This window comes from Chanodichthys erythropterus, chromosome 22 (assembly GCF_024489055.1).
Source record: "Chanodichthys erythropterus isolate Z2021 chromosome 22, ASM2448905v1, whole genome shotgun sequence".
In the NCBI taxonomy this organism is placed as follows: domain Eukaryota; kingdom Metazoa; phylum Chordata; class Actinopteri; order Cypriniformes; family Xenocyprididae; genus Chanodichthys; species Chanodichthys erythropterus.
Genome location: NC_090242.1, coordinates 33,224,404 through 33,239,809, shown reverse-complemented (window position 1 = coordinate 33,239,809; position 15,406 = coordinate 33,224,404). Strand labels below are relative to the sequence as shown.

Sequence of the window (15,406 nt, the reverse complement as noted above, 5' to 3'; positions counted from 1 at the left end):
AAACGACACCAGACGAGAAATAAGGGTCTTATCTAGCAAAACGATCTGACATTTTTGAAAAAAAAATACAACTGTATATGCTTTATATAAACAGATGATTGCCTTGCACGTGCTTCAGCTTTCCGTATTCTTCAAAAAGTTTACGCTGAATGTCCTACACCTTCAATACTACTTGTGGAAAAAAATTAAACTGGCGCCGCATTCGTTCCGTAAGTAGAATAAGGAAGGCGTAGGACATTCAGCGTAAACTTTTTGAAGAATACGGAAAGCGGAAGCACATGCAAGGCAATCATCTGTTTATACAGTGGCATGAAAAAGTATGTGAACCCCTTGCAGAATCTGTGAAAATGAGAATTATTTTCATAAAATAAGAGGGATAATAAAAAATGCATGTTATTTTTTGTTTAGTACTGTCCTGAGTAAGATATTTTACATAAAAGATGTTTGCATTTAGTTCACAAGACAAAACAATAGCTGAATTTATTCAAATAATAAATGGATTACCCCATGGATTACATGGATTACTTTTATGATGGATGGATGTGCTTATTTGGGCTTCAAAATCTCGCCCCACATTCACTCCCATTATAAAGCTTGGAAGAGCCAGAATATGTTTTTTTAAAAAATATAATTCCAATTGTGTTCGTCTGACAAATAAATAAATAAATAAAAAAGATAGTCATTTATACCTAGGATGGCTTGAGGGTGAGTAAATTATGGGATAATCTATGATTTACTATCCCTTTAATGTGTTTTGCGTCCTGGAAACATGTAACACAATCCTGTGTATGTTTTGTGCCGCTGACCGCTGTAACCTTGAGAGCAGAAATGAATGCATTTGACGTTTCATTGTTGTGGATGACGTTGTTGGAGAGCTTTGCATTATCTGTTTTAAAAAGCTTTTGTTTGGAGCTTCATTGGCGGTTAGCCTTTGATTGGTTGTAGATGTTGTTGTTTGTTGAGGATTGGTTGGTTGTACTTTAAATGTTTAGAGCCTAGATTAGTTTGACTGATGTTTGAAGACTCGAGGCGAGTTTTGTTGGGTGTATTTTATCTGTTTGGTTGTTTTAACATCTTTAGAAAATGATGAGATGAGTTTAACAGTTATTGTTGTACTATGGTAGACTGATTATATCAGCTAGGCCAATTAATCAGCTAGTATTTGGCCATATTAAAGAAGATTGCATCAAGATGTGAGATACAGTGGCTTTTAGTAAGGCCTCAGAAACCCTGATCACTAGATATGAGCATAGACGTTCAACAAGATCTGATCTGTGAATAAATCATAATTGGTTGTGGGTGTAAAACATTAAGCTGGTGTATTGATTTCTTCTTGGGTTGTTTTGAGTTAAAAGACGATCACGTGTTGTAGAATAATAATGTACAATGATTTGATGTTGTAGTTTGGTATTGTTCTAGCTGAGATTCTGCTCTGGAACAGAACAATGGATCTATTGTTTCTCTGGTGAGCTTCAGTTTTACACCACTGTTATTTCCACCAATAAATCCTTTTCCTGTGGCTTCCTAGCTTTCCTAAACCTAAAAGTACACTGTAAACATGAATAAGTTGGGGTAATTCAAAAAATTTGAGGTAATCGGTTGCATAAAATTTTTTTGAGTTATGATGTTCCTAATTTTAAGTAAGTAGAACTATCAAGTTTTGAGTTTGTAGTACTTATGCATGTTAATTGCTCCTAACTTGAAGTGCTGAGTTAGCTAACTCATACATTTTGATGGCAATTATCATAAAAGATTTATTTTGAGTTCTTACAAATTAAATGAGTTATTTACTATATTGTAAAGCCTACGTTGTCAGAACTCAAAGTTGATTGAGAATTTTTTTAAGTTAAGAAACTCAAAGTTTAAGTAAGATTTTTATTTTGTACTCATACATTTGTAGAGATCGACCGATATATCAATTTACCGATATTTCCCCTGATATTTAAGCATTTTACCATAATCGGATATCGGTTTTGTAATATCGGATTTACCAATAAAGCCACCATCTTGTGGATGTTTTGAGAATTGTGCGCATGATCGCCATTACAGCGCATCTGAGGGGAGACGAGACAACGGCGCGCACAAGTAAAGTATACTTACCTGCTTTGCTGTAATTAGTCAACTTTATTTAACATAACAGTCATTAATGCACAAATTAGATGTTACATAAATGCCTGAAATGTAGCTAGTTTATGCAGCTTGTCTCTAAGAAATAGTAATTATGTAAACATTTACTATATAACCATTAATTCGCTAATAAACATTCAAGTAAATGCAACTCTACGGAAATGATTTATTATCTGTGAGCGATCGCAGTTTGAGTATAGTTTTGTGTAAATGCATAGATAAACAGCGCTTTGTCAGCGGATATTTCATAATCTAGAACAACAAAAGCATTATTAATAATTCTGATATAACATACCAGTTGAGATATGCAATAAAATACGATGTTTTGTTTGTTATATTCCAATATTCCAGAGAATATTATTTAGTTATTTAACATTATCCAGCGAATTATTCTTCACTCTTTAGCCTATTAAACAGCTTATAAATCTACTAAAACTGTAGTTTAAAATCAAGTATTACGTTTCTGCAAAGTCGATACGACTCCTGTCTTTAATTTATTTTCTCCATTTGAAAACATTAGACTTTCTACATTTATTTTGCTTATTGTTAACATTATTTTTGTAATATGAATATTAAAATTAACATGAAAGACTACTAATTTTCAACAAAAACAGTTTAGTAACAATGCACTTTTTATATTTTGCACTTTCATTTATTAGTGTTTAAATAAGATTTGTCTTGTTTTCTATGCAAAGAAGGAGTGATTGTTATAAATAAAATGGATTGTTCAGTTCAGTGGTGTAATCGTGTCAAAAACAGAAGTATAACAGTAAATAAATATCGGTTCTGCATATCGGTTATCGGGCACATAAACACACAAATTATCGGTTACTTTATAGATCACTATACATTTGTATTATTCTTAACTTGAAATATTTGAGTACACTAATTTATAAATTTAACTTAAAATTATCAGGTTATCTCAATGTAAATATTTTGCTCGCTATAATAAAAAATCCCAGCCTAGTTTCAGTTAAACTTATGTTAGTATAGTCTAAATTAAAAGAAATGAGTTCATACTACTCAAAACAATGAGACGGTTCAGTTTACTGAAATATGTCAGGGCTGTGAACTCAAAAGAAAAAAGTTCTAAATACTCAAAACACTAATTTAAGTTTGTCCTACTCAAACCAATTAAGTATTTTGAGTGTTAGTTTACAAACTGTAATGAGTGAAATTGTAATTAGTTACTTTCCACATCTTTTTGACACAGTCTTTTTGAGCAGATACTTAAGCACCTCTGATTGGCCATTATGTTCACGTGCTCATCAGATGTGTGTTTGGCAATCACAGACGTATCTGTTGAGCATGTGAACACAATGGCCAATCAGAGGTGTTTAAGACTCATCTCATTAGTGGTCAAAATGCTAGGGGAAAATGCTGGTATCGTAACACTTTTTAAATTTCAGCACTGACTTGCTACTGAAGTAATTACTTTTGAAAACACTAATCTCACTAAGGGATTTCGGGAAAAACCCACTGCATTGAGTAACAGCTCATGTGGTTGGTTATGTAGGCCAGACGAGCAGACTTTAAACAGCATGTCTGTGTGTTATCCATCAGATTTTGGAACAGTAAATCAGGCCATTGATCAGACAAAATTGATCCATATGGGTTTTGTGGTTAATATTGGATAAGAACAGTAACACACACACACACACAAACATACACACACACACACACACACACACACACACACACACACACACACACACACACACACACACACACAGAGGGCCTGCTGACTGACATCCTGTTGTCAGCGTTGCACTGGTGCTGATGTGACTGAAAGGTGTCGTCTTGACAACCAGCTGACATCATCACAGCTGTCAATCACACATCTAGCCTTTGTGATGTCAGGAGATCTAGAACACGCACTTGTACTCAGAATGACCCCAAAAGTGCAAGACAAGCAGTTTAAAACATCTGTTGTGAGTTTAGGGTTAAATCTTGTTTTAGATCAAATTTGACTAGCTGAAATGTTTGATGTTAAAATACTTCCTCAAATCCAACCTTAATGTGCAGAGACAACTTTATGTCTTAAAACAATCATTATTTTTGCTGTCTTGTTCAGAGCTACCAGTGGTGCAGAAATGAAACACTTCACTTCAGATCTTGGCTTAATTGATTCATTTAGGGATACATTAATAAAAAAATTTTGGACGATACCAATAACCGATAATTCTATATATTTGAAAGCAGATAACCGATATATTGGCCGATAAATCTAAATTAAGATAATTTTTGAGAGCCTGATTACAAAAGTCTCACCATTAAAAGTCATGTCGCAAACACACAATTATAATGTTCTCATTATAATATGTAGTTTATATGACAGACTTGTGCTGCACATGTTGCACTTAACTGTATTTTTCTTTTTGAAGTGATTTCAATCATATTTCAAGCAATTCAAAACCATCATGGTGGACAGTGCACATCTGAAGTGTCTCAGCTGAAGGAAATAATCCATTATTTATCAGCTTTAATATATCTGCCAAATTTTCATATCAGGCCGATAATGATAACATTAAAAATGAACATATATCGGCCGATACCGATACGGTAGCCGATATATCGTGCATCCCTAGATTAATTTGAACTTCTTTTGGCTGACAGTCACCAAATGAGAATGAGGACGAGAAAACAGCTTGGGACACGTTCATATTTCAGAATTTATGTGATACTCACATTCAGCTCTGTTTCCCAATTGAATATGAGTTGAAGGAAGATCTTTATGAGTTCGAGTGATTAGTTGGTTTATTACTATAAGTGGTGACCTGATGTGTTTAACAGTTAAAAAGTTTAGGGATGTTAAGGTTTATTAATATTTTTGAAAGAAATCTCTTCTGCTCAACAAGGCTGCATTTATTTGATCAAAAATACAGTAAAAATATATTGTGAACTATAATTATATCATTTTAAATTAAGTTTATATTTGGATATATTTTAAAATTAATTTGCGATACTTAATATTTTTGCGGACACCTCAATTCTTTTATGAATATAATATAAATCAATAACATTTATTTGAAATGGAAATCATTTGTAACATTATAAATGTCTTTACTGTCACTTTTGATCCATTTAATGCATCCTTGCTGAAGAACTGTTGAACAATAGTGTATAGTAGTCTCACCTTCCTGAGTTTATTGTGACAATCATATTTACTTGTTCAGAATAACTGGTAATATCTCGGTTACAAAACACTTAGACTGAAAGCTGAATGCTTTGTCTTTCTGTTAAATATTGTCAACTCTGGTCTAGAGAAACTCACACATTCCTCAAGTGTTTGTGTTAGTGAGAGTTAATTTGGTTTGCAAACAGAAGAAGATTGTATTGACTTTGCTGATGGGATTGATTGTTTCAGTTTACGCGCTCCAAGTTTCATCATTGTTTGTCTGCAGTAGATCCTGACATCCACAGTGAAGGAATGTGATGCTATTTAACAAACAGCAGCACCTCGGTGTCAAAACCGCTGTCTTACACACCAGATGACCAGAGGAGGAGACTGTCAGTGTCATTGCATTTATTTGATTAAAAATACTGTCAAAACAGTAATATCGTGAAATGTTATTGCAGTTTAAAATAATTTTTTTCTATTAGAATATTTTTTAAAATGTAATTTATTCCTGTAATCAAAGCTGAATTTTCAGCATCATTACTCCACTCTCTTGGTGCTTTAATTTTGGCTGAATCGTATCGCAGACGGACGGACAGGTGAAATGCGGTGATGCTAGGCCTCTATCTGTATGTGTAGTGTGTGTGTTTAAAGTGAAACTCTTTATGAGTGCATTTGCATGTCTATCTATCAGGGACTATGATGGTGTTTGAAAGTGTCCGCTCAGTTATTACAGTCTGATAGTAAACACTGAATATTTCTTTATATTGCAGCAGGGCAGAGAGTACTGGAGACTTTGAACTTCCCATCAGTGTGTGTTTGTGTGTGTAGACACGTCCACACGTTTGCTTGTTGTGTGTGTGTGTGTGTGTTGCCTTGCCTTGTGTGTGTCTACAACCTTTTTAATCATAAACCACAGGTATAATTGAAGAAGCCCTAAATGTGTGCATTATTCTCACACATTACAGACAATATGAAACAGCATAACGCATCCATAATGCAACACGTTTAAGGCAGGGTTATTATATTTAACTAAAATTATATAAAAAAAATTGTCACTTGAAATAAAATGCATTTTAACCCCGAGCTTATTTTGACTAGTTTATTTCTCATTTCAAATTGATGTACTAAAATATCTAGAATTGATAAAAACAATATAGACTAAAATTTAAAAAACACACAAAATGACTAAAAATAAAAATAAAAAGCAATTCAAAATATTAATAAAAATATAATAGTATCTCAAGATACTAATTAATTGGGTTATAATTTAATTAAAAAATGTAAAATATTATTTTTTTCTATGACGCATTAGAAAAGAGAGATTTCGATGAATGATCATGAAATCAAAAATGATTTTTCTCTGGAATAAATGCACTGATGGAACATGTTAGGAATGTAAATAGTCAGTCATCCATCATGCTGATGTCACCGCTGTGATGATGATGGCCGTGTGTGTGTGTGTGTGTGTGTGTGTGTGTGTGTGAGCTCTTTGTTCAAACAGCTGTTCTGAGCGAGTGTAACACACGTGGAGGATTTTACACACTCTACTGCACCAGACAACAAAGAGCAGACACACACCCGCTACACCATCACTATCACTGCGCTCTCTCTCTCTGCTTTCCTGTCACTCTTCTCTTAGTCTTTTATTACACGTTTGTTCCAGGTTCAGCGTATGCTTCTATTATCGCTCCATCCACCCACTCGCTCCATTCAGTTTCAGTGTTTTGGTCGATTTAATGTGCTTCACTGGCATGATAGAAACTGTACATTTGTACTGCAGAAGTTCTGAAATAAATAGTGTAGTGGTTCTAAAAATATATATATTTAAATACATACATACTCCCTAACATTTGGGGTCAGTGATACTCTTTTTATTTAATACTTTTTTTCCCACAAGGATCGATAAAATATATAAAAAGTGACAGTAAAGACATTTCTAATTTCACAAAAGATATCTATTTCAAATAATGCTGTTCTTTTGAACTTATCACGAATTAACCCTTAAAAATGTATCACAGTTTCCACAAAAATATGGAGCAGCACAACTGTTTTTAACATTGATAATGGTATGAAATGTTTCTTGAGCAGCAAATGATCATATTAGAATGATTTCTGAAGGATCATGTGACACTGAAGACTGGAGTAATGATTGCTGAAAATTCAGCTTTGATCACAGGAATAAATTATATTTTTACCATATATTCACATAGAAAACAGTTATTTACTATTACTATTTTATTTGATTGATTGAAATAAATACACAATATTCAAATTAAGTAGTAATTTGAAATGAAATGTGAAGTCTCTTTCTCAGGTTTCTCTTTGACTTGTTCTGATTATCCTCTTGATCATTTGTTATCAGCCTCTCTCTGTCAGATTCATGTCTCTCTTTCTTCCGGTGGTCTTTGTGAGACAGTGCTGTCGTACTGCTGTGAGACAGACCCCATCAGTCAGACAGACCGATTTTACTGCAGTGCTGGAAGAAGGAACTACTTTAGTGGGGAATTAAACACCCAAAGAACAGCTGAACACACACATACACACACACACACACACACACACACGCATTACACTGTTGTGTTTCTTTCTGTTCCTGTTTCTGTTAGTGTAGCTGTGCTGTTGTCATTGGTGGTTCATGTGTTATGTGGATGGAAGTTATGAAACATGACATTTAGTTAGTACAATAATTTATGTACAGCAACTTCAATGCTGTATATTGCTAGTTAGTGTAATTGATGGTGACTAGTAAGCATTTCTAGTTCCTGGTTGCCCTACTGCACTGTAAAACAAGCGAACAAAAAAAACAAGTTGTTTCAACTTAAAGTAAGTGTTCTTGCTGCCTTAACTTTACGTTTAGTTAACTTGAATGTTAAGTTGTACTAAGTGACAACTTGGATATTTTAGTTGACTAAACTTGTCCCATCATGGCAGAACAAGTGAAGATGCGCTGAATGAAAGTGCATGTCACTCTCTGACAGCAGAGGGCGCTGATGGAACAGCAGAAATGCAGCGGTTACCCCGGAACCCCTGTAAACAAGGCAGCTGCTACAGAACAGTATTTAAAATGCTTCAAACAGCCATTACATTTTTTTGTACTCACACTGTTGTTCATCACAGCACCAGATACTTAATACTTAAAGACTTAATAGGCTATTTATTTTCAAACTTAAACATTTTAATTTTTAATCTGGACAACAACATGCCCTAATGATTGAAAATGTTCTGATTAACGTTATTTGTTCAGTGACATAAGGCTTCATTAGTTAACATGTTAATTCATTATTACCAAACTGACAATGAAAAATACTTATAAAGCATTTATTAATCTTAGTTTATGTTAATTTCTTAGTTAATATTTAATAACATTACTAAAATCAAAAGTTGTAACTATTATTTAATGGACCTGAGCTAAAACAAACAATGATCAGCTGTATTTAACTAACATTAACAAAAAATAATACCTTCTGTATAGGGCTGAAACGATTCATCGAGTTACTCGATTAACTCGATTACAAAAATTCCTCGAGGCAAAAACTCTGCCTCGCAGCCTCGTTAAATTCCTATGACGCGCACTATACGCGCAGGGATCTGATTCACACGGACCGTTGTTCAGTGTTCAGGAAGCACACCATAGCGCGTGACATTTTGAATTTAGTTGGCGCGATGGCGGAGAGTAAAGATAGATATGATGTTTAGCTTTGATGTTTTTAAGTAGTAAACGTATTCACGTTCAATTGTAAGAGAGTATAGCCTAAAAAAAAGAACCCCTTCACACACACACGCATGCACCCTCGTCTCTCTCACGCGCCAGTCAGACCAATCGCGGCAATGCATCACATATGCTTAAACTAGCCACGCAACAATAATTTCAGCATGCATTCACTGTATACACAGGGACGTGATGTTGTGACGCGATTTTCTTAACGGATGCTTCACCTAAAATGCACCGCAATGCAAGTGATGCAATTAAGCCAAATGCAGCGTTCTATTGAAAATGATTGTATGTAGGCTATTTCTGCCGTACCAAACTGCAATGAAGCAACTCTGACTGGGGCGTCACTCTTCCTCACACACGACATGTGTTTTTGTTCTCAGGTGGGTAATTTGCAAAAGGTGCAATCCTTTTTTTTGTAATGTTGTATTAAGACGACAAAACTAAGGCCAAATCGCCTTTACTATTTAAGTTTGTATTCATAGTTTTACATGTTATACATGTTTTACAGTAAGTTGACTTAACTGTATTGTTATATAATTGTTGGCACTGGCACTTATAAACACTAAATAGGTAAAAAATTGCAATAAATAGGCTTAGTTTTGGAGCCAAATGTTGGAGTTGGAACCAATACCTCTTTTTTTTTAGAAATAAAAGCCAAATGCTTGATCATTTTACAGCCACATCATTTTAGCTATGCATTATTTGTTTTGGTTGTTTAAAAAAAATGATCCAATTAATCGATTAATCGATCGATTAAGTGCTAGATTAATCGATTACAAAAAGAATCGATAGCTGCAGCCCTACTTCTATAACAAATGTAGCTATTGCTGATGTTAAATAATGAGACCTTATTGTTACCTGTTGTTTTTATAATACTTTTGCACTTTTATCGGTTTGAAAAAATTTACTTTATATATTTTTTTTGTGCATTGGGTTATTGTATTTAAACATTCAGAGTTCTTTTTGTTATTAGTAACACATTAAATTAAATGTGAAATTTTGAAGAAAAACTGAAATAGTATTTTCAGTATCACTTTGCACTAAGGTTCCATTTGTTAGCATTAGTTAACATGAACTAACAATAATATGTCTAAACCATTAATCTTAGTGAATGTTATTTTTAAGATTTACTAATGTATTATTAAAATCATGAGTTGTATCTGTTTAATATTATTTCATAAAATGAACTAACAATGAGCTGTATTGATTTTTAACTAATGATACCAAAGATGATAAATACTGTAACATGCATATTGCTCATTGTTAATGTTAACTAACATTAACTAGTGTTACTTTATTTTCTTGTAAAATGTACTGGAAAAATAATTTATTTTATGCACTGTAGTAGTTCAGAATGTCAGTAAATAACACAAAAACCTTTTAAAATGTGCACCCCAAAGTTTTTTTTTTTTTTTTTTTTTTAATAATAACTATTTTTGATGATGTATTCAAGGGGAAAATAATATTAACTAATAATATGTGGGATCCACAATCAAATCAAGTACCATCCTATACAGTATGTCTCACAAAAAAAATTGTTTAATTTAAAAATGCATCACATGTTTAAGATTCTATTCGGTTGTTTCTTTAGGTTCATTTTGGAGTGTGTTCCAGAATTCTCCTCTATTATTCCTCTGTAGAATCTTCATCAGTAAACAGCAATTCCAGCTGAAGTGTAGCGGCAGGTTTAATGGTTGCAGTGGTGCTCAGATTTCTGCTGTCCATTAGTGTCAGAGCGCCCGAGGCTGTGACTGTCCTGTCAGAGACGTTTGCTCATTTATACTTGACGTGATGATATCCAGAGGGATAAAATTCTGCGTGAAATGAGACATATTCATTGTGACGAGAACCATTATGTGACCGGCTAATGGAAAAGCCCTAATGAGAGCAGAATTAATCTTATTTCTGGCTAAACATATATTTTTTTCTTTTTTTCTGCCAGTATATTCAAGCCTGCTCATTAGATTAAAGCCTCTGTGAACACCTATTTAAAGATTGTGTTTTTCCAACATAATATCGAAAATATTCACTTATTTCCAGCCTAATGATATTCCATATTGTGTCATTCATCACATTGAAATGGCTTCTCTAACAAGAACAAATGTAGGGCGGGGCTTGATTTTGTCCATGGGAAATTGATTGGATGTTTGTGGTTTGCTATTGGTGGATCTCATGTGATTGACAGGTTGCCCCGCCTCTCGCCAGTAAACGTCATCAGAAAAGAGAAAAGATGTTTTATGCAGATTTACAGTCTTTTTATTTTAGGAAAATTGAGCAAAAATATTGATGACTCACTCTGCACTATACAGATTTGAATCCAATCAAATGCTCTCTAGAATGAGAAAGAGAAAGTAGCAAATCATGTTTCACGGCTGTAATGTAAATACAAACTGTTGGCTATTTATAATAAGGGCGATGAGAAACTTCCTGTTTCAATAGGAAATATGTCAACACAGGAATAAAGTGAATCTGCATGACAGATTAAGAACATTAAGTTAAAAACATGTGCAATGTTATTTTAAACTCAAAAATTTAAAGGGCACCTATTATGCCCCTTTTCACAAGATGTAATATAAGTCTCTGGTGTCTCCAGAGTGTGTCTGTGAAGTTTCAGCTCAAAATACCCCACAGATCATTTTTTAAATCATGTTAAAATTGCTAGCTGTTTTTGCATGTGACCCTTTAATTGCAAACTGATCCTGGCCCCCTCTCAAGAAGAGGGCGGAGCTTCAAGAGCTCATACCGGCGGAAACAAAACAGGACAATCTCACGCACTTAAAATGTCAGAAACTGTCAGTAATGGTGCTCAGTTCGAACCAGAGTCAGACAATGATGCCTACAGAACCAGAGAATATATGCTGCATGGAGATAGATATTGTTTAGTTTAAATTATGGTTATAAATTATCATGTCATCTTTCTTTTATCCCTTTTTAGTACAAGCCTGTTGTAGCAGACTCCACTGAGTTTTATTATATCACACAAAAGATGAAGTGTCCATTTTCACTTCAGAAACTTCACTGTTTGAGTTTAATAAAAAAGTACAAGAAGAGCGCATTAAAGTCTTATCCATAAACTCTCTCTCTCTCTGTGATGGGAAGGTTTCGGTTAGGACAGTTTGAACAGTATAAAAATCAGTATGTATGAAATGTCCCCATAAACATGGAAACAGTTGTGTATGTAAACTGATAGAGCTGAAACGCTCAAGAAGGACATTGACAGACGATCATGGTGGAGTCAGTAGAAGTCAGAGATCTCAAATCCTGACTCGCCTCATTAAAGCCGTCCATCTGAATCTACTGACAATGAAAGTTCTCACGCTTCTAATCCTGATGATCTCTCCTCCTTTCTGTGTTTCTCCTCAGCTGTCTGTCCTCCTTCAGCTCAAGTGTGTGTATTGAGTCTTACTGTCATTAGACTGAACAGATGATATCACACACACACACACACACACCTTTTGTTTACATTCTCTAAAGTGGCTGATGTGGATTGTATCAATACAACTAAGCATTTTACTTTTAAAAGAAGTCTCTTCTGCTAATCAAGGCTGAATTTATTAAATCAAAAAGATAACCGTAATATTGTGAAATATTATTACATTTTTAAATACCTGTTTTCTGTTTGAATATATTAAAATGTAATATATTCCTGTGATCAAAGCTGAATTTTCAGCATCATTACTCCAGTCTTCAGTGTCACATGATCCTCCAGAAATCATTCTAATATAATTTGTGATTTATTATCAATGTTGAAAACAGTTGTGCTGCTTCATATTTTGGGGAAACCATGATATATTCTTTCTAGGATTCTTTGATGACTAGAAAATTTAAAAATCGCTTTTTAGAAATCACTTTTTAAGGACTACTAGCTGGTAAGGGCTACAATGACCTTCTTACCAGGTTGGTGACATCACTAACCCTAAAATTTACATAAACCCCACCCCTGAGAACACACAACAAAGGGGGCGGGGCCATGTTGGGCTGCTTTAGAGAAGAGGAAGAGTTGTTGTAGTCGAGTGTTGTTGTCATGCCGTCATTTTACGCCGGACTGCTTCACAAGCGAGGGTCAATTCAACACAAAAGATGAACATGACGCACATGCTAGTGGATGAGTTGAATCAACTCCACAGCAACTACATCAATTTATCCACTAACCATTCAGAAATGTCCAGTTTCATTCTAAAAGTTGTAACTTCTTCCTGAGTTTCTCCATCAGTGTCGACTCCGGTTTGAACAATTTAAGGCTGAACACTGTTACTGACAATCCTCATTTTGGCTGCGTGAGATTCTCCAGCTTTGTTGTTGTTGAGCTGCTAAAGCTCCGCCCTCTTCTGGAAAGGGGGCTGGGAGCAGCAGCTCATTTGCATTTAAAGGGACACATACAAATTGCTACTGTTTGGTAATAATTAGGATATTCTGATTTAAATATAGATTGAAAATTGCCATAAGGCTGATAAATATCAAGATGTATTTGATCTGTCAGACCTCTGGTTGCTTTAGTGCTTTATTTTTTGGATCATGATGAATTTGCATACAAAGGAACAATTCATAGATCACATGCGGTACAAAGAACAGTTGCTTAAACTGAGAAAATGATCTTAAATATGAGCAGATCTTGAGCATGTGGTGTTCTGGATGCGTGCTGGTAAGATGGTGCTGCTCCAGTTGTAAATCCTCTTTGCTTGGCCAAGATTCAAGTAGTGACTTAACACCAGATTAAACTCTCCCTTTCTCTCTCTCTGTGTTACCTGGTCGTCGTCCCACCGTCCCAGAGCGATGGTTAGGCATAAATATAAAAGCAGGAAGTGTGGAGCATTCAGTAATTGTACTTTTGTTACTTTTGTTGCTTGGTACTGTAATTGAGCTTTATTTTAAATAATTTGTGCTTTAAATAAGTACCACTGAAACTATTAATTTCTTTAAAAAACAAACTTTTGAAAGGCATGTAGTACTATATAATACTATTATAGCACACTAATAAAGAAAGAGAAAAACAGATTGAGGGTGAAAAATGAGAGGAGAGACAGATGGACTGGTAAAGCAGAAGCAGACAAGACCTTATGAATTAGATTGTTTTTGTGGGCCTCTGTGTCTCTGCTGCCGCCGCTGGTGATACAGATGAACTGCGGAGTCACAGTCAGGGTGAGTCTCAGTCGGGGGTCGATGTCACTGATCTGCACTGACTGCAGCATGAGCACTAGATCACGGCTCCGCAGCCAATGAGATCTCACCGTCCTGCCTGTCATCAAGCAATATGTTTATCTGCTGATGCTGAACATGTTGTGAAGTTGTGATTATCTGGTGTTTAAAAGTTTTGATCATTTCAGAATGGTTTATATTTTTTTAAAAATGACATTATAAAATGCTTAAAATTACATTATCATGCATTCAGCTGTCATACATTTAATTAAAATATTTTAATGTCATAAAAATATAATGTCAGTGTTTGCTTAATTTAACTTATGATTATTCGCATTACTTTTACTAGATAATATTAAGTGTATTACAAAAATTATATATTGTCCATTTAAAATGTCAATTCATATTATTTTTCAGATTACTAACAGTTTCCTTTTTCTCTTTGTCCCGTGCACAGCTCCCCTCCCTCCCCCCGCTGTGGGCTGGTTGCCATGGAGAGCTCATCGGTAGCATCAGCGTCATCAGAGGCGGGAAGCACGCGCTCGCAGGAGATCGAGGAGCTGGAGCGGTTCATTGACAGCTATGTGCTCGAGTACCAGGTCCAGGGACTCCTGAGCGACAAAAATGAAACAGAACAGGATGTGGACAAGAATCCGTCCCACACCTCACAGGTACAACATGCCCCGTCTCACACATCACGAGTAAAATAGACCCTGTCCTACACCTCATGGGTAAACAGACCCCTGTCCCGCACCTCACGGGTAAAACAGACCCCGTCCCGCACCTCACGGGTAAAACAGACCCCGTCCCGCACCTCACGGGTAAAACAGACCCCGTCCCGCACCTCAGGGGTAAAACAGACCCCGTCCTGCACTCCCACACCTCACGGGTAAAACAGACCCCGTCCCGCGCCTCACGGGTAAAACAGACCCCGTCCCGCATTTGAGGGGTAAAACAGACCCCGTCCCGCACCTCACGGGTAAAACAGACCCCGTCCCGCACCTCATGGGTAAAACAGACCCCGTCCCGCACCTCACGGGTAAAACAGACCCCGTCCCGCACCTCATGGGTAAAACAGACCCCGTCCCGCACCTCATGGGTAAAACAGACCCCGTCCCGCACCTCATGGGTAAAACAGACCCCGTCCCGCATTTGAGGGGTAAACAGACCCCGTCCCACACCTCATGGGTAAAACAGACCCCGTCCCGCACCTCATGGGTAAAACAGACCCCGTCCCGCAGTTGAGGGGTAAACAGACCCCGTCCCGCACCTCACGGGTAAAACAGACCCCGTCCCGCACCTCATGG

At 35.8% G+C, this 15,406-nt stretch overlaps 1 protein-coding gene across 2 annotated transcripts in view; it reads left to right on the top strand.

Annotated features, from left to right (window-relative positions):
• The window catches only part of ctif (CBP80/20-dependent translation initiation factor), a 78,319-nt gene that overhangs the window by 4,260 nt on the left and 58,653 nt on the right, over positions 1–15,406 (top strand). For both annotated transcript variants that reach the window (XM_067374983.1, XM_067374984.1), the window contains exon 2: positions 14,557–14,770. In XM_067374983.1, coding sequence (XP_067231084.1) covers positions 14,591–14,770 — 180 coding nt within the window. In that variant the 5' untranslated portion in view covers positions 14,557–14,590. The remainder of the gene's footprint in view (positions 1–14,556; positions 14,771–15,406) is intronic.